Genomic DNA, 18,047 nt, shown 5'->3' with positions numbered 1-18,047 from the left:
CCTGCTGCATTAGTCTACCCCAGTCACGTGGGCGGCTGGAAAAGAAAGAGGGGAAAACCTGTGGCTTGAGGGCTATATAACGCACGGCGCCGTCTGACAATTGCATATTCCTTCAAATCGTCACTATTTTCGCGTCGAAATCACTAGTCCCTCACCATGTCCAAACTCTTTGTCGGGTAAGTCGCGAGTATTTATTACAATGGATTCCAGCTAATCTGACATCTCCAGCGGCCTCGCCTGGGCCACAACCAGCGACACTCTCCGCGCCAAGTTCAGCGAATTTGGTGAGGTCACTGACGCTGTAAGCACTCCTCCGCCCCCCGCGCGCGTGCCCCTCGAACATCTCGATGCTGATACGATATTCTTAGATTGTCATGACCGACCGTGAGACTGGCCGATCAAGGGGCTTCGGATTCGTCACCTTCAGCAACCAGGACGACGCTAGCGCTGCCATCAACGCTCTGAATGAGCAGGAGTGAGTTCACACGCAGCAACACCGCATAAAGCACGTAAGTGACTCTAACGTAACGATTCCAGGTTCGAGGGTCGCCAGATCCGCGTCAGCGAGGCCAACCAGGGTGGTGGTGGCCGTGGTGGCCGTGGAGGCTACGGCGGCGGCGGCGGCTACGGTGGTGGTGGTGGCTACGGCCGTGGCAGCGGCGGTGGTGGATGGAGAGACTAAGTCACGGTATTTTCTTGATTGAGGACGGCTGAGTTTTATGATTCCCTCTCGGTTGGCACGATGAACACGGGAGAACGCACAAGTCTGACGACTGCTACAAAGCACTGCAGCGGATATGGGTTTCGCGAGGAAAACAATTCATAGCAATACACTCGGATCACACCATTAAATAATCTCCCATCTTTGCTTGCATATCTGTAGTCTTTGGCTTTGACGTAGTGGCGAATCGCGCTGCGTGGTTCGCGTCGGAGCCGCAGAGGTGAGTTGCGTTGCTGGGTCCATAAGGGACATAGTGCCAGAGCTACAGGATACTATAATGCATATAGACTTCAGACTTTACTTAAACCGCACTTAAGCTTGAATATTATCGCCGTCTGAGTGAAAACTCAATGCTCTGTTGATCCTGGAGAATCCTAGGACTTGGAGAGAACAGTTACATTGATAATCATACTCCAGGACACCCAAGACCTCGATCTACACTTCTTGCTTTCCGTTGGGGTTCCTTTCAAGCTTACGAATGATTTTGGCAGGGTTTCCAGCAACCACATGGTAAGGCGGCACGTCCTTGGGAAATGTCAGATACCGTAACACAAGGAACGAGGTGCAAGTGCAACAAACCTTTGTGACAACACTTCCCGCACCAACCGTGGAACCAGCACCGATCGTGATACCCGGAAGAATGGTCGCGTTGCCCGCAATCCAGCAATCTTCACCTACAGTGATTGTACCGCCCAGTTCTGGTCCATTTGTGCCATTACGCAGCTCAGGATCCAAAGGATGCGTACCGGAGAAGAATGAAACATTTGGCCCAATCAACGTCCTTGAACCGATGGTTACTTGGCATGTGTCAAGTATTGTGCAGTTGAAGTTGATAAAAACATTGCTTCCAACTTTGATATTCGTGCCGTAATCGATCCTGATGGGGGCTTCAATCCAGGGATACTCGTGCAGCACGTTGTCCTCCTCATCTTCTGTGGCTGCAGGCGGAGGTAAAGGGCGGTCGTCGTTTGTGATCCTAAACTGATATGAGTAAAGATGAGTGAGTCCTTTGGTGAGAATTGGGCTCACTGTCTCCAGAATTCAGCCATCTCGCGGCGTGTTGGGTCATCGGCTGCGTTGAGTCGAGTGACGGCTTGCCTGCATCGCCTACGGGCAGCTACCAAATCGGGCGTGAAGGCGTAGTACAGATCGCCGCGGCGCATACGGTTGAGGTTGTCCTCCTCGTCGATATTAAAGACGGTCATTGTAGGACAGAATGCTTTCAAGATTCAAGATTATTTCGTGACAAGAGGATAGTGTAGCGAATGAGATCTAGGAATATGATAGGATGTCAATCTTTGCTTCTATATATGTTGTTCTTAGGGTGGCGGTTGTACAAGCTTTGGACCTACTCTCGATTGAAGGTTGACGAGAGTTAGTTGGTGATGAGTACCGTCGGAATTTCAATGATCCATGCCTAAAATAACCCAGGTAGGTCGTTGTGCCTTTTGACCCTCTTCTTTCTGGATGGGACACGCTAAGACATTGTCGTGATAGTGGGGTGGCTTTTTTGGCACAAACTCAAACTACAATGACGTTTTTGCCAAACATTCAAACATCACCTGGTACCCACGATGTAAATCTTGACAGATATCCTGCTTCGTTGGCTTTGCATTGCCTCGAATGGGCTTGGATACCTTGGCTTCCGTTCGCATTTCTCATGTCCAAGAAACAACTGAACTTCCTCGCCTGAGAGAGCTTAGGGCTCGATTCCCTGCGACAGACTTTCGTCTTGTTGCATGTTAAGAAGCCGTTTCATAAACAAAAAGAGACATCTGCAATTTCATTAATGTAATCATACAATAAAAAATGCCAAACACGCTCAAGTAACGCGCCACGGGCTGGTTCCGATAGTCCTGCCCAAAGAGAAATATCATCTTAGTTCGCACCAACAATCAACTCACCGAATTCCTGTTCCTCCCTCAATTGCAAAGCCTCTTGGTACAACCTCAATTCCTCTTTCTCCTCGCTACTCAACAGGCTTGTCCAAGTAAAAACTTGGTCCTGGCACCAGACATGAAATCTTCTCGGCCTCTTGTTCTGGGGGTCATCAAGCATTTCCATCGTCACTAACCGTTCATCGTCCCAGATGCCAAAGCCCAAGCTCCTGAATGGCCGAAATAGCAAACCTTCACTCAACCTGGGGGTACCTCTGGGGCATAACAGTGGCCCAGCCCATCTCAGTCCCTTACATCCGACTAGAACTTTGTGGCAGTGATAAGTAAAAGCATCATTTGGGTCAACGGAAGGAAACGGGGGTGGCTTCAGGATAACCGCGGGCCATGCGAAGCTTGCAATATTCTCCTTTGGATTGGGGAGTTGCAGATGGCTTCCCTCCACTGGTTTGAAGCCCGTGTTGAAGAAAACACTCAGACCCTTATTCACAACATCAATATCACCAACACAAGAATTTTCATCTGAGCAACCTTCCAAATGTCGGACGTATAGCAAAGCAGCCCATAATGGCTCTCGGGCGATCCATAGACTTGATTTCCGAAGTCCCGACAGGCACGTCTCGCCGGATCCCATGTCACGGATGGCCTCGATATCAGAGGCTGACCAGTTCAGTCGCTTTTCAGAAGCAGCATTGCTGAGTTCGTAGCACATCTGGAGACACCAAAAGCCAAGGGTGATTCTCTGCATTTCATACCAGGACGCCTCACCACCCGTGTCGAGCTTGTATGGCTGTCCCCATAGTTGGCCATCAGGTCGTCGATTCCAGGGAAGCGTGCCAAGATGGTAGCATTTGTCAGTCAGATGCTGCGGCTTGGTCGCTTTAATTCTTTCATGAAAGAAGTCAAAGGCCTCTCCTGCAAGCAACCTGATCTTCCGGAAGAGGAACAGCATTTCTCTCGGCGTAATGAAACTGTCGCCTCGCATCACATGGGCAAGACGAATGCGTGGGATGCAAGATGGCGGACTCGATTGAATATCCGGAACACGGTCTCCTTGGGCATTCTGAAACGAGGTCGGCATGATGAACTTTGTGATGAAAGTGGTGAGGTTCCTTGCTGGTGGGTTTGTCGCGGGAGAATGCCTGATGAGGGCCACGAGGCGCAGTACGTGCGGGATCCATGGCGTTGTCGCAAGATTGTGAGCTGATGCGTCGAGAACGTTATCAAGAACTTCGGCTCCCAACGTCCCGTTGAGGAAGTGAAAGATATGCGGCGATGCCTTGGTGACGCTGTATAAGCTTCTGACGTCGGGTAAATTGCTGAGTATCGGCGCGATGAGCTCAGGCGGCAGAGTTGCAAAGACGTCCATGTTGACTGGCTGCTGATAGAATGGAGGCTTGAACGAAATTGAGGTCACGATGTTTGATTCATGAAACTACCCCTCAGATAAATATTGTCAGCATCATCGAGCTTCTCACGTGGCTGGCTGAATTGACTTAAAAGAGCTTATCCGTTGATGCCGGTGTTGACGTGGCTAACCGTGGTCACACGCTAAGACCCCAAATTGAGCAGACGATATCAGGAGCGAATAAGACAGCATCGCCATTGAGGGGTCGTATTGATATGACGTTTTGTAGAAACACCGCCTCTTGGAATATGCTGTGAAGCTTGTTTACATCAAAATTCGCAACTGACTACGCGTCGCCAAAGTCCTATAAGCAAGATTTAAAGCGAGGACATGCCTTTATAGGCGCCAAGAGGACATTTGATCTGCATAGTGCATCTGTGTAAAGTCGGCACGCTGATGCTCTAGCGAATAGAAAGAGAGCGAAGCGAATACAAGCAGGAGGGCAGTGTTTAATTTCAGTCACAATTGCAATCTTTCGAGCAGAAGCTTCTCTATGACATTGCTGAACCTTCTATGCACTGAGTGGTGAATCAATATGTACAAGGTAAAAAACACGCGTCTCATTTCCTGGCCAACCAGGCTTACTGAATACCAACATCCCTTAACCACGCTTGATCAAGTCGGCAGCCTATTTACGTTAGAGATATGCTGGGAACAACTTGATGGCCAACTTACCTTCTCAGCGACAGCATAAACAGTCGTCATTGTATGCGTGGCGGGAAGCAAAGGAATGACACTGGCATCGACGATGCGAAGGCCCTTGATGCCGTAGACTCTGAGCTTCTCATCAACTACACCGCCGTCACTGCGGCTACCAAGCTTGCAAGAGCCCGCGGGATGGAAAAGAGTTGATGCGCTGTTGCGGATGAACTGTTCAATGTCACTGTCACTTGTGACGTTGGCTCCTGGCACAATCTCGAAGGGGTTCATGGACTTGATTGAGGGCGCGCCAGACAGCTTTCGAGCAAACTTGACACCTTCGGTGAGAATGGCGATATCGAGAGGGTTCTTGAGGAACTCTGGGTTGGCATCGGGAGAATCGAAGATGCAAGAAGACTTGGCCTTGACGGAGCCTCGAGAGTAGGGGTGCTGAAGACCAAGGACTGAGGTTCCGTCGGCCCAGATGACCTCTAGGATGGCTGACTTGGTATCGAGAAGCTTGTCGTTGAGAACTTTTTGCTGCTTCTTGTAGCCCTTGACGACCTCGGCGGGTGTACCTGAAGGGAGGAACTTGGAGCCGTCCTGGCTAGCGGCCTGCCTGTGAATATCCGAAGCGGAGCTTGTGGCGTTGGAGAGAGGGAGGAAGAGAAGGAAGTCACCAGTGGGTGAAGAATAAGGTCCCTTCTTTTGCTGATCGTATTCAGCGCGCGCCTCAGCAGCGAAAGTGGCGTTGCCAGTAAGGTTGCCGGTTTGGATAGGAGCATTGACTAAACAAACACAATGAGTTTAAGACGCGTTAGCAACAGCGCGTGACTTACCTGTGCCCACAACAGCGAGGAAAACGTGATCGTGGAAGTTCTGGCCAACAGCGGGGAGATCAACAACGACAGGGACGTCGATGCTGGAGAGAAGAGCCGAGTCACCAATACCAGAGACCTGGAGGATCTGAGGAGTGTGAATGGCTCCAGCCGCAAGGATGACTTCCTTCTTCGCCTTGACAGTATTCTTGGCGCTGCCCTTGTTCTTCGCAAACTGCAGGAAACTGGTTAGTCATGAACACTACTCTCGAAGGGCAACCGCTTACCTCGACACCGGTAGTCTTCACGGAACTTCCGTCTTTGCTAGTAAGAATGCGAGTAACTTGGTTGCCGGGAAGAAGCTGGAGGTTCTTGCGCTGAGAGACAGCGCTGTAGTAGTCCTGTGCAGAGGAGCGAACAACGGTCTTTGGGTTGAGGTTGTGAGGGCAGAAATATCCTCCAATCGCGCCGCCATTGGCTTGGTCGAAGGCAACGCTGATGCCGAGCTCCCCAGTGGCTTTGACAAGGTTCTCTGGAGTTTGTCAGTATTGGCGCGCTTGAAGAGTCGTACGCGGGCAAGATGCACTTACTCGTCGTGGGCCAGAAGAAAGGCGAGTAGCTGGTGTGAATGAAGCCCGAAGAGCCATGCGCAGAAGGGTCCGTGGTGATGCCATACTCCTTCTTGATATCGGCATTTGGTCCAGTGAACTTCTCGTTCTGCAATTGAAGTTAGTCTCCATAGCATAATCTTGAAAGCAAGCCGCCAACCTTCTTGAAATAAGGCAGCAGTGTATCCCACTGCCAATCACTGTTACCCAGCTCAGCCCAGCGATCGTAGTCTGCCTTTGAGCCGCGGTCATAGACCATGCGGTTAAGTTTGGTCGAGCCTCCAACAACTTTGCCCAAGGGAATCGAGACGTTGCGCCCATTGAGAGAAGTGGTGGAGGGATAAGTAAGATTCCAGTCGTACTTTGTGCCAACAGCACCACCAGCAAGGCCCGGGATTGTCACGATGTCTTCGTTCTTATCGCTGCATAGCTGTCAGTATCTTATGCCAGCTCAAAGACTTCAAGTCTCCCACAAATCACCAGCTTCAATCACTAGGACAGTCACAGCTGTTCGGGCGTCAGCAAGCATGGACGGCCGATGTAACGGCAGAACGCACCAGGATCCTCCGAAAGGCGGTTGGCTACAGTGAGGCCTGAAGCACCTGCACCAACAATGATATAATCGTATTCTGTGCGCAAACTCCCATCTTGACGTGGGTAGGCTGATGCAGTTGCCGCATGCAGACAGCTGAGAGCCGCTAAGGTGAGCGCCTGAAATTTAGGCATGATCAGAATGAGTGAAAATGAATGAATGCTTGTATTTCTAAGGAGGCAACTTGGCTGATCAAACTGTACCTGTAAGAGAATCGATGGGACGAAGACGATCTTATACCCTCCGAGTTTCAGCAACTACCTGATCAGGACTGATACAGAAGGTGTCATTACAATCTATCCCAGAACAGAACGTGCCACTAATGATTCCAAGCATTGGCAGTGGAAAACCTGCTTATTTGTGCATCCGAATCCCGCGCTCAATTACCGAAATCGAAGGTTTTGTTTCATCCCTTGAAAGGCCGTTTCAGGCACGCATTCAAAAGGACGCTCAAGAGGGAATCATGTCCGCAAACCTTATTTCGGAGCCCCGAATAGCGTATGATTCCCATTGGACACGGGCCAGGATCTCAGCGAGCATTGCCTTAAAGACCCTGGCTTAGCATGGCCTGATAAGGTTTGCATGGCCGATTCAGACATAGGCGGTACGCGCACACTGATATTGTAAGCAATTGTAATGTTATTATGCCATAGCCGGTGGGATAAAAGGAATGACGAGGTGCTGTACTGAAGCCGAGACTACCGAGGTGAGTGAGATTGGATCTATAGAAGAGTCAATAAGGACCAGGCTTTCAAGACAACAGATCAATCTCTCTGCATATCACCGAGCTTGCTATTTACATACGAGGGTAAGGAATAGACACAGTTCAGAATTGTGATAATTGGCGACAGCCTTGAATGTAATGGTACGAGTAAGTAAGGTTGGATAGTTGAGAGGCCAGTGTCAAAGCTCGCCTGCGTCGGTGCATCAAGAACGCATGTTACAGTGGGATGGCCCTCTGAGGGGTTAGCGCCATGGCCGCTAAATCTTATTCGCTTTTGACGCCTGACACCAAAGCCACGATTTAACGTCAATTGACCACGCACAAGCATTATGCCTAAAAATGACGTTAACACGGCACTTGAGATCGTCGCCGGTACCTTTATTTCCTTTCGGTCACTGTTGGATGTCTAGATATGTCCTAGTGCTGAAGTATGTTTTGATGCCATCAATCACAGCCTGGACAATGGTCTCATCAATCGAACCATCCTGCCATGTGAAGCCAAACCCAACATACTCCTCATTGTTCAGTACGCAAACCACCAACGGAGCTCCTCCAGCATATGCGCATCGGCTCAATAATACCTTTCCTCGGTGCCATAGTGATTTGGAACCTCCCTTGGTGTTCTTGGCCTCTGAAAAGGTCCCTAGGTTTGAGACCTCAAAAGATTCTCCGCGAGGATGGCCGATTGATCCGGACAAGGCTGCGCCGATATCCGGGATAAGTTTGAGCGCAGCGACATTTGCGTATGGCTCTCCGGAAGGCGAGGCATTCGCGAAATACTTTCTAGTAGCTTGTTGGATCTTCTTGGCGTGGTTCCAGATCCCGAAAGCGCCGGTACTTGAGTCATCTTTAGCCTGGTCCAAATCGGAGCGAGCGAGCTGGACTTTGAAGGCATCGATGAAGTTACCCATGATTCCCTCGACCAGCTTTGGGGGTAGATCCGACCGTAAGCTCACTGGGAGGTTGCATGTAAGAGCCTCTGCTGTCGATGGGAGATTGTCGTACAGCAACCTTGCGACAAGAGATGGAAGAGCCGCTGTTGGTGCCACCCTGTGCTTCTTGCAGTCTTGCACAAAGCGCTCCATGACATCTGATGGAAGCGACAGTGATTTGTAACGTGTATGGCACGGCAATTCAATGGGGGCGCCTCTCCATTCATTCAGCTGCGCAGCATTAGATGCTGGTGTGCTTGTTGGGATCGGTAGAGGATGAAGCTCCTCGAGTGATGGAGCAATCGGCCCATCATTTGAGAATACAACCAGATTGCCTGTTTGTTTCGCGGCGCTGAACGCAATGTCACAGATAGCTTTCTGGAACGAATCATGGAAAATCTGAAGGCCAGTTCCATCAGTCATCGAATGGTGGGCAATGAATGAGGCCGTGAATCCTTTGCTCATATCATGATCTCTGAGTATTATCAGTCTCCAGACAGGTAAAGTGCCGTATCCAGTCTTGAAGTTTGTGTTGTGTTGGCGCTCAAGCAGTGAATCGAGCTCGTTATCTATTTGATCTCCGGCCAAACATGGCTGACTTCGGTCGACAAAAGACACAACTTTCTCGAGATCTATTGAGGTCAGTCGTCCCCAATACGGTCCCTCTTTCTCAGATATCACAGGGATCGCGAACAGAATCGGGTGTTGGGTGAGGACTTCGGATAAGGCACCGTAGACGGCCTCTTTCAGATCGAGACCAGGCAAGGTTTGGGTTGGTGCGTAGTGTGCAGAAAGACCAGTATTTGTAAAGAAGTCTATATGATGGGCGACTGCCGAGAGTTGTTCGAGTTTGCCTACGCTCTTCGTCAGTAACCTGTGGATGAAGGTAGGAGAAAATGTCTACCAAGCAGGCGTATATTCTTCAATTGCCGTTCCGTCATGTTGGAGGATGTTTGCATTTGTCATCAGCGGAATGATGACTACGGCCGCAGCACAGCAGCTTGAAAAGCGGCGAGAATTACATGATGTAACAATTAAATCCCTTACTCTTAGTTCATGCAATCTGGTGGCGTCGAAACATCTGAACTCCAGCTCGTTTGCTGCGAGCATATGAGCAAGAAATATATGAGAAGAGGATCGTATACCCTGTATTGAGTAAGTTATTTATTTATGCGCGCAAAGAATCTAGAACGACCCTTCAAGCCTCTTTCAAGGGTTCATGACTTGGCGGGACAGATAATGGGCCCTTGCCTTATCGAAGATAGCTTCATGCACAGGGCGAAATCGACTCAAATCTTCTCATTGAGGGCTAGTATCCACCCAAAACTTGAATTGAAATGAGGGACAACCATTGCTCTGGAAAGGCGACCTCCGGATCATGAGGGCTTGAGAACGAGAACAAAGCGGGCATATACGTACCTCTTTCTGCACGCATGTTTTGACACCCTGTCAGCTCCGTTCAGCAGATAGCTCATCTTAAGGTGCCGGAAACTTGGCTGGCAAGAACTGAAAACTGTCAACTCCTACAAATATCTATCGTTTCTCATCAGCATGACATACCCTTTCCCATATTCACAAGCTGCAAAGCTTGACTCGCGGATCAAGATACCTCGCCCAGCTTACGACCCTGATCTGGCACCACTGTTGGACTCTGCCTCATTTTCTGAAGAGTTTGACCTAAACTTGATGCGCGGAGTCGCGAGTGGTGAACAAGAATGCTCCCATGGCGCATTCATCTTTAATGCGGAGACTGTCCTCAGAGACAATCCGCACTTGAGTCATACAGAGTACTCAATTCCTGGACCTGATAACAATATTATCATCTTGTCAGTGTTCGCACCTAAAGAGCAACCAAAGGCGCCATGGCCAGTCTTGTATCACATTCACGGTGGGGGGATGGTCAGTGGTGACAGATTCACTGCCGTCACGTCTGTGATTGATCTCTTGAAAGGGATCGATTGCGTTGTTGTCTCCGTGGAACACCGTCTTGCTCCCGAGACACGGGCGCCTGGCCCAGCTGAAGACTGTTATGCAGGGCTTGTCTGGGTCTCCGAGAATGCGTCGGATCTTGGAATTGATCCCGCTGCCATTGTCGTGTTTGGAGTGTCCGGAGGAGGCGCCCTTGCAGCCGCTACCTGCCTTATGGCTCGTGATAGGAAGCGCCCAACTGTTCCTATTAAAGCTCAAATGCTCTACTCGCCTCTCTTGGATGACCGATGCGAGAGCCTGGCTGATCGGCAGTTCGAGTACGGTAACCCTGCTAGTACAGCATGGCTTCGTGCCATTTGGGACCTTATCCTGGGTGATTCGCGAGGATCAGAGCATGTTACACCCTATCAAGCGCCTGCAAGAGAGACTGATCTTTCGAATTTACCACCTGCATATATCGATGCTGGAGAATGCGAAGTCTTCCGCGATGTCGCCGTTGCTTATGCTACCAAGATGTGGCGAGGCGGATCAACATGCGAGCTTCACATCTGGCCTGGGGCCTGGCATGGATTCGATATGATGGATGATCCCAACATGCCACTTATTCATATGGCTAATATGGCGAAAGCCAACTGGCTTCAGAGAGTCTTGAGAAGCGTTAAAGATGAGTAGAGCAGCTACATAAAACAATGGAAGTAACCAGTAAGGATGATTTTCGGGTACACATGAATAATTATTGGGTGACAAGAAAACTAAGAAGTCAACAATTCACCGTGCAGCAGATATAAAAGAGACTTCTTCTAAAGCAAGTCTCTGGAGAATTGAATCTTCACTTAAACCGGCAGTAACGAGGAAAGTCTTTCTATTACTACTTATACGCTCTGATCTTGTATCTCAATTCACTCTCATACCTGAAGAAATCAGACCAAGCTGTGACCTGAATGGCTTTAGGCATTTGAAAGCTGGCGTACACCGTTCACTGGTATGCTTTGATAAGTTACACCAGCGACCTTTTCGTTATATCCTCCAGTGCCTCTATCCATAACATTTATTAATTCTTTGAGCCATGCCACTGTCCTGAGCTCGTTTTCGTTGCAGTCTAGAGCCTTGTCCACACCTGAGAGGTCTGACTTCATGTGGTCGTCGTTACGCTTGAAGCTGGCTGATATCACGAGTTCTGCAAGCTCAGCCAGTCTTTCTCTGTCTGCTTCTGTCAGAGGCGAGGAGACTGGTCTTTGAAGCTCAGTAAGCGATGAAGTGCTCTGACTATCACTGCTGTTCGCCTCTCTACTCTCTGACTCAGCCTTTTGCTTGGGTTCATTACTTCCAACAATCTCTTGGAAGTAGCTAGGTCGACCATTCTCGTGGATAATCTCCATACTTGGGTCTTTCAAGTACTCTCCCTTTGGAGCACTGGTCCATTCCCCGGTTGCTGTCAGGGCAACACAGCAGTGCCAAGGGGTAGTAAAGCCCGTCTTGGTGTTGAGTAAGGCCATAGATATCTTGTATTCACCAGTGGATTGATGAATAGACAGTCGCAGGTGGTTAGGGAAGCCGTGCTTGACAGCAGCAGCGAACGCCTATTGCATGGTTAGAACTGGTGGGAGAGACGCATTTCATGCCACTTACATAACCTCGGATCAACATTTGCTTCGCAAGATACCTAACATCTCTTCGATATGCATTTGCTGTTCGCCCATTGCCGACGGGAAAGATATGCTTTAGGTCAGATTCGAGAAACCGACGATAGCCAAGGTAAGTCATCTTGGTATCTGGGTCTTTCTCAATTTCTTCGTCGATATCGATATCGTCTTTTCCGAAACGGTTGAGAAGGGCTCGTCGGAAATTGGTCGCGTTAGCGACATAAGCAATCTCATGCAGCTCAGCTGGAAGGGGGATGTCGACCAAGTCTCGGATCCTAGAAAAGGATATGTACTGGAAGCCTTTGTCAGAGGCCAATTGTCGAAGTGCCTGCCCGTAGGCCCAGGTGTCGCGATCGGGGATACTCAATAGGTCGTTGTAGACAACGCCATCTGAGATGATAGTGCATTGAGCGCCAGGCTGATAGATCTCGCCAATGCGGATGCACATAGTATTAAGCCGATCCAAGGCAATCTCTTCCGCTTTGTCGGGCAGTATGCCAAACACTTTGTAAGCTTTGTTTGCCGATTTGAAAGGAAATGCTGGTAGGCACATCTCAACTCTTGTACTCGTAGCCACGAATTTGCCCACCACGGACAGAAACTTGGGCCTACCAGCCTCAAGCCTTTCTTTGCTGTCGCTGAATTTGTTCAGGGCATATTCGAAGATGATGTCCAAGATCTTGGAGGAAACTGCGCGCACAGACGGATCTGCATCCTGCTGCTCTGCGATAGGTCTCACCGTCGAGACCGCTCCAGATTTGGTAATGCTATGCTGTTCCTGGACGGAAGCATCCGAGACATATTTGGAAGTGACAGTCATGCCGTGTTGGTTCGCGAGGGCAGGATACGACGGTATGATCTGCATGGAGATGGGGTATGTCTTGAGACTAAGATGCGTTGAGGTAGCACGGCATCCGTGTTGGGTTTCAACTTTCAAGATGAAACACTTTTCGTTGATATGTTGGGTTTGCGGTGGAAATATGCAAAGCGGTCAAAGTTTGAACCCGACTACAAGTTTCCATGGATATTAAATATGAAGCTAAACATGTGCAGGGTCAAGTCTGGGCGTCAGAAGAAGGTCTTGATGACCAATTCCGCCAGAGGATTCGGCCGATCTGACGATATTCGGGCGTCGGCGTATGCACTGTAGTGACAAGCTGCAGGAACCTCAACTGAGCCGAGTATGTGTGAGACGATGAGAAGGAACTCGTATAGCATGCAGTGGCATCAACGCGGCTGTGAGAAACTGCGCACAAGGTACCCACTTGAGGCTGATTATATGCTCACGATCCAGGGTGATCAAGAGTGGACAGGGGGACTGAGCAAGTTACATGCATCAAGACACTAAACGATGTGCTCAAACGTCGCCTCGTCAATTGTGGCTAACCTTACACAGGCATGTCATGCGAGCTTCTGGTTAGTGGCGTTAATGAGAAAAAATAAAAAAAGTTTCTCATGAGCGAGAATGAGTTTGTTTCTTGTACCGTGTTTAATTGGATGGGACTCAAACTCTCCGACACCTATACCAAAAAGAATTCCAAGATGATGCGGATCCTTAGGGTGGAAAAAATAAAATGCCAAAGCTTAGAACTTGTTATGATAAACTCATCTAAAGCAGCTCTAATCTTTCTGTCGTCTAGGATCGTGGTCTCACATTTTGTTACCTGCCACTTCGCTAACCCACCACCGCCTGGGATAAAGTTGGCACTGTTGAACTTGCTGTAAGGCCTCTTTGTATAATTCACCAACCTTAAGGGGCCCTCATTTCTTGCCCAAAATGGTTGACACTGATTCCTCCTATGGGAGGAGACTTATTCCCCAGATCCTTGATCGCCTGGCGAAGGCGGATCCAGAACGCATCGTCTACTCCATTGCCAGCTTTTCAGATGGTGTCCCAGCATTCAAGGATATCAACGCACGAGATTTTGCACGGGCCGTTGACAAAACAGCATGGTGGCTCTATAAACATCTCAATGAAATGAATGCAGCCCCCAACGGCGATCCGGCACAGGAGCATGCTGTAACACAGAAGCCGCCGAAGATCCAATCTTTGGGTTACATTGGACCTCGTAAGTACACACTCAACTTTTATGGATCATATATGTAGATCTCACACACATTTAGATGACATTCGGCATGTGCTGTTGACCTATGGTGCTGTCAAGGCTGGCTGTGCTGTAAGTTGTCCCAGAGCCCGTCATTGGACAAACGATGCTAAATGAGTCCAAACAGGCCCTCTTTCTTTCGCCAAAGAACAACATCACCGGTGCGTTAGCTGTTCTCAATGCTTCAGATTGCAATATTTGGGTGAAGCCCCGAGAGCAAGCAACGCTCCCCCTAGTGGAAGGGATTTTGCAGGAGAAGTACATGAGAGTTCTCGATCTCCCGAGTGTAGATGAGCTTCTGGACTCCGAGTCAACAGAGCCATTCGTGTTTGATAAGGCCTTCGAGAGTGTCATCAACGAGCCATTTTGCATATTGCACACTTCGGGAACTACTGGCGTACCAAAGCCAATTCTGTGGACGCACGGTTTGATCGGTACCATGGATGCCGTTAGACTGCTGCCTCCAATCGAAGGTGATGGTGGGCTGGCTCCTTGGACGGACAATTGGAATGAAGGTGATCGGATCTACTCCTCCTTTCCTATGAGCCATGTAAGTGCACCTGCATATGATGCAAGCTACGCCAGCTAACGTCCTTGATAGGGTGCCGGTGTAATCATGGATATACTTATGCCTTCTTTGTTCAATCTTCATTGTATCCTTGGGCCTTCGGGTGTCTTGCCCAATCTAGGACTGATTGAGTCACTCACTGGTCATGTCGACATATGGAGTATGGTACCTTCACTTGTGGACGAGCTAGGCGAGAACTCAGAAGCTTTGGCCAAGTTCAAGTCTTCCAAGTTCATTTGCGCCTCTGGTGGTGAGTAGATTTAACCCATCTTGAAATGCAATGGGCGTGAATCACTGACATTCATCTTCAGGTCCCGTCAGCCCCGCCATTGTTTCCAAGGTCAATGAAGTAGTCAGGGTACTCAACCTCACAGGCACAACGGAAGGTCTCTTTATCGGCAATCTTTGGGTTCCGAGAGAAGACTGGCATTGGTTTGCTTTTCATCCCTACTCAGGATTTGAGTTCAAAGAGGTGCAGCCTGGTGTATACGAACACTGGGTACACCGTAATGAGCACTGGGCTCTATTCCAGGGGATATTCTATACCTTCCCTGACCAGGACTCAGTCAATCTCAAGGATCTGTACATCAGACACCCGACGAATCCAAATCTCTGGGCCTTCAGTGGTAGAAGTGATGATGTCGTTGTACTCTCCAATGGGTACAAGATCTCTCCCTTGGACACAGAGGCTTTGGTAACGACGCATCCTGCAGTCGAAGGCTGCCTTATGATTGGCACTGGGAAACCTCAAGCAGGTCTTCTGATTGAGCTCAAAGACCACTCCGAGAAGAACAACGAGCTGTTCGATAGCATCTGGGCGATCGTTGAGAGGGCAAATAACTCTACTTTCCAGAAGACTCGACTGCAAAGAGAGTATATAGCCTTCTCCGAGGTAGACAGGCCCTTTATACGAACAGACAAACAGACCATCAAACGCCGCGCCACTCTAGATCTTTATGCAGACTTTATCGAGCGCTTCTACATCTCCCGAGATGAGGAAGCTGAGGATGAAGATTTTGATGCATTCTCGATCGACACTACATCGATTGACACCGTGAGAGAATCGGTCTCTCATGTTATACGGTCTGTTTTGCCAGAGGTTGAGGACTTCCCGACCGACGAGGACGTCTTTGACCTCGGCTTAGACTCTCTTCTCGTTTTTCGAGTCATCAGAATCATCCGCGCCGTTACAGGGCTGGAGGAAAGGCTGGCTCCCCGCCATTTGTATGCCCATCCAACGATAGACGAATTTTCTGTCCAGCTTCTCAAGATATTGGAAGAAGAAAAGGCCAGGAAAACTGCGATGAGCTTATTGAGTGACGCGGAGACAAGCGCAACGGCAGACAAACCATGTTCAAGCATCGAATGTGATGAGATGAAGAAGATTGTAGGTGATCGCAAGCGACATCTGGGATCCAAGATGAACCCATTTGATGCTGTCAATCCCAATCACTACATGGGTCTCAACTTCTACTTTGCTCTTCTGCCAGGCGTCAGCTTCGACGAAGCCTTTGCCAAGTTACAGGCTGGACTTGTTCGTGCCTTTGAGATCATTCCCGAGCTTGACGGCAGAATGATGCTGGCCTCGGAGCACGAGTTTGGATATAAGAAAGGCGAGTATCGCATTACGATACCTCCTCACCCGTTGCCAGCCTCCTCCAAGCCGAGGCAGTTGGTCTACAAAGACCTTTCTCGGGTCCTTCCGTCATTTGGGAAGATGCGTCAAGCAGGCTTCTCGCCATCTTTGTTCAGCGATGACCTTGTACTAGATTGTCCACCTTTCCCTCCGATGCCAGCAGATATACTCGTCGCACAGGCCAATTTCGTTGAAGGTGGGTGCATTTTGGCCACCAACTTCATTCACACCTGTCTAGATGCTGTTGGCGTCATGGTGGCAATTAGAGTATGGGCCGAGTGCTGTCGGTATCTTGACGGCGATGAGACGGCAACGTGTGACTGGTTCGATCCCGAAAGCTTCAATCATGATCTTCCTGAGATTATTTGGGAGCAAGAAGGATATGCAAAGCCGGTTCATGAGGTTGATCCTGGCACGTGGGGGTTTCTTCCTTTCACGCCCGAGATTGGCGTCGACCTGCGCAATGGGACAGCCTCTCACAACGAGATCATGGCTGCCAAAAAGCCTCGTACTACGCAGAATACTCTCCCTCCCGCCCCTATGTTCCCGGGAAGCCCAGTATGGCCCGCTGCTCCGAGCGAGCGATCACTCAGCACTACAGTCTTCCTTCTTTCCGGGGAGAGCATCCATAAACTCAAACAAGAAGCCCTGACAGATCCTGGAACCAAGGGTGTCTCTACATCAGTGATTGACATCGTGCAAGCCTTTTTCTGGCGTGCGTCAATCAAGTCTAGATATAGAGTGGCCAAGGAGATCAGGAACCAGGTGTTTCAGCCTGATGAGCTGTCAATTCTCGAAATGCCAATTGATGGCCGGCCTTACTTTTCGTCACTGTTGCCGTCGTCCTACATGGGCAGTTTGCTTGTTATGAACCGCCCAGTCATGTCCATCGAAACTCTCTGCTCTCCCGAAACAAACATCTCACAGATTGCGCGCGTGATTCGAGAGGCAGCCGCACGAATCACGCCATCACTCGTCCATGACACATTTACTCTACTGCGTTCCATGACAGACTATAGTAAGCCAGCAACAGCAAACATGGGTCTCGAACACATGAACGCCATGATATCCAACATGATGCTGTTTCAGACAAGCGACATCTCGTTTGGTGACTCATTCTTTGAGGGGGGAAGCCCGGAAACAATGCGGCCACAGATTGAACGTGGTCATAGACGATTTCGTTTCTTGGTCATCTCTCCCATGAGAAAGGATGGTAGCGTGGAGCTCGTGCTCGGAACCTTGCCGGAGGAATTAAACATGTTCATGAGTGATGAGGAGTTCACCAAGTATGCAGTCTTGTTGGATCATAAGCGAGCTTGAGCTCTTGGCTGGGAAGTAATCTGTATGTATGGATAGAGATTTGTAATAGAGAGATAAGATTTGCCTTACATATCTTGCAATCAACCTCAAACCTGAGCAGTAAGTTGGCTTCCATCATCGCTTAGAAGCTGAAAATGCTTGGACAAGTTTATGATGATTTATGATAAGCTTAGGCAGCTCTTTTCACTAAACTTAGGTAGGCATTCTCTGCACATTCACTACTGAAAGCCCTCCAGCTACGAATTCCAAGAGCTTGATTCACAAGGGTCGTGCAGCCCTGTCAGGCAGCTCAAATTAGCTCTGCGTCAATACAGGGGGCTCTCAAGAGAGCGCCACCAACAACTTGCTCATACCCGAGCAGATCCAAGCGCTAGTCCTGCACATGCAGCCTCCATTCTATTGCATGCCACCATAATCTAGACAATTAGCTTTCAAGGCTTGGCGGTACGATAATATGAAGCTACAAGGGTCGTGTGGATACGTTAGCAGGCGGCTGGAACGAAATTGTC

General features: G+C 49.4%; 8 protein-coding genes across 8 annotated transcripts; 3 read left to right on the top strand and 5 right to left on the bottom strand.

Moving 5' to 3' along the window:
- Positions 1–156: 156 nt before the first annotated feature.
- J7337_012633 (uncharacterized protein) lies at positions 157–682 on the top strand (the record flags this gene model as incomplete). The annotated part of the gene is made up of 4 exons (XM_044830143.1): positions 157–176; positions 229–301; positions 369–475; positions 538–682. 4 exons carry the CDS (start codon positions 157–159, stop codon positions 680–682), a joined length of 345 nt encoding a protein of 114 aa, XP_044675059.1.
- Positions 683–1,156: 474 nt separating this feature from the next.
- Positions 1,157–1,926, bottom strand: J7337_012632 (uncharacterized protein; the record flags this gene model as incomplete). The annotated part of the gene is made up of 2 exons (XM_044830142.1): positions 1,157–1,697; positions 1,751–1,926. 2 exons carry the CDS (start codon positions 1,924–1,926, stop codon positions 1,157–1,159), a joined length of 717 nt encoding a protein of 238 aa, XP_044675058.1.
- A 673-nt stretch (positions 1,927–2,599) lies between these two features.
- Positions 2,600–3,985, bottom strand: J7337_012631 (uncharacterized protein; the record flags this gene model as incomplete). The annotated part of the gene is made up of 1 exon (XM_044830141.1): positions 2,600–3,985. One exon carries the CDS (start codon positions 3,983–3,985, stop codon positions 2,600–2,602), a length of 1,386 nt encoding a protein of 461 aa, XP_044675057.1.
- A 640-nt stretch (positions 3,986–4,625) lies between these two features.
- On the bottom strand, positions 4,626–6,815 carry J7337_012630 (uncharacterized protein; the record flags this gene model as incomplete). The annotated part of the gene is made up of 7 exons (XM_044830140.1): positions 4,626–4,652; positions 4,700–5,451; positions 5,503–5,716; positions 5,769–6,013; positions 6,072–6,198; positions 6,250–6,511; positions 6,595–6,815. 7 exons carry the CDS (start codon positions 6,813–6,815, stop codon positions 4,626–4,628), a joined length of 1,848 nt encoding a protein of 615 aa, XP_044675056.1.
- A 982-nt stretch (positions 6,816–7,797) lies between these two features.
- On the bottom strand, positions 7,798–9,278 carry J7337_012629 (uncharacterized protein; the record flags this gene model as incomplete). Its single annotated transcript, XM_044830139.1, has 2 exons — positions 7,798–9,191; positions 9,242–9,278. The coding sequence occupies 2 exons, from the start codon at positions 9,276–9,278 to the stop codon at positions 7,798–7,800; spliced, it is 1,431 nt and encodes a 476-aa protein (XP_044675055.1).
- A 610-nt stretch (positions 9,279–9,888) lies between these two features.
- On the top strand, positions 9,889–10,938 carry J7337_012628 (uncharacterized protein; the record flags this gene model as incomplete). Its single annotated transcript, XM_044830138.1, has 1 exon — positions 9,889–10,938. The coding sequence occupies one exon, from the start codon at positions 9,889–9,891 to the stop codon at positions 10,936–10,938; it is 1,050 nt and encodes a 349-aa protein (XP_044675054.1).
- Positions 10,939–11,213: 275 nt separating this feature from the next.
- J7337_012627 (uncharacterized protein) lies at positions 11,214–12,774 on the bottom strand (the record flags this gene model as incomplete). Its single annotated transcript, XM_044830137.1, has 2 exons — positions 11,214–11,846; positions 11,896–12,774. 2 exons carry the CDS (start codon positions 12,772–12,774, stop codon positions 11,214–11,216), a joined length of 1,512 nt encoding a protein of 503 aa, XP_044675053.1.
- A 912-nt stretch (positions 12,775–13,686) lies between these two features.
- Positions 13,687–17,538, top strand: J7337_012626 (putative NRPS-like protein biosynthetic cluster; the record flags this gene model as incomplete). Its single annotated transcript, XM_044830136.1, has 5 exons — positions 13,687–13,978; positions 14,034–14,086; positions 14,142–14,564; positions 14,616–14,832; positions 14,894–17,538. 5 exons carry the CDS (start codon positions 13,687–13,689, stop codon positions 17,536–17,538), a joined length of 3,630 nt encoding a protein of 1,209 aa, XP_044675052.1.
- Between the last annotated feature and the right edge of the window lie 509 nt (positions 17,539–18,047).

The sequence above is a fragment of the Fusarium musae genome, chromosome 10 (assembly GCF_019915245.1).
Source record: "Fusarium musae strain F31 chromosome 10, whole genome shotgun sequence".
Lineage (NCBI taxonomy): Eukaryota > Fungi > Ascomycota > Sordariomycetes > Hypocreales > Nectriaceae > Fusarium > Fusarium musae.
This window is presented reverse-complemented; position numbering and strand designations above follow the sequence as displayed.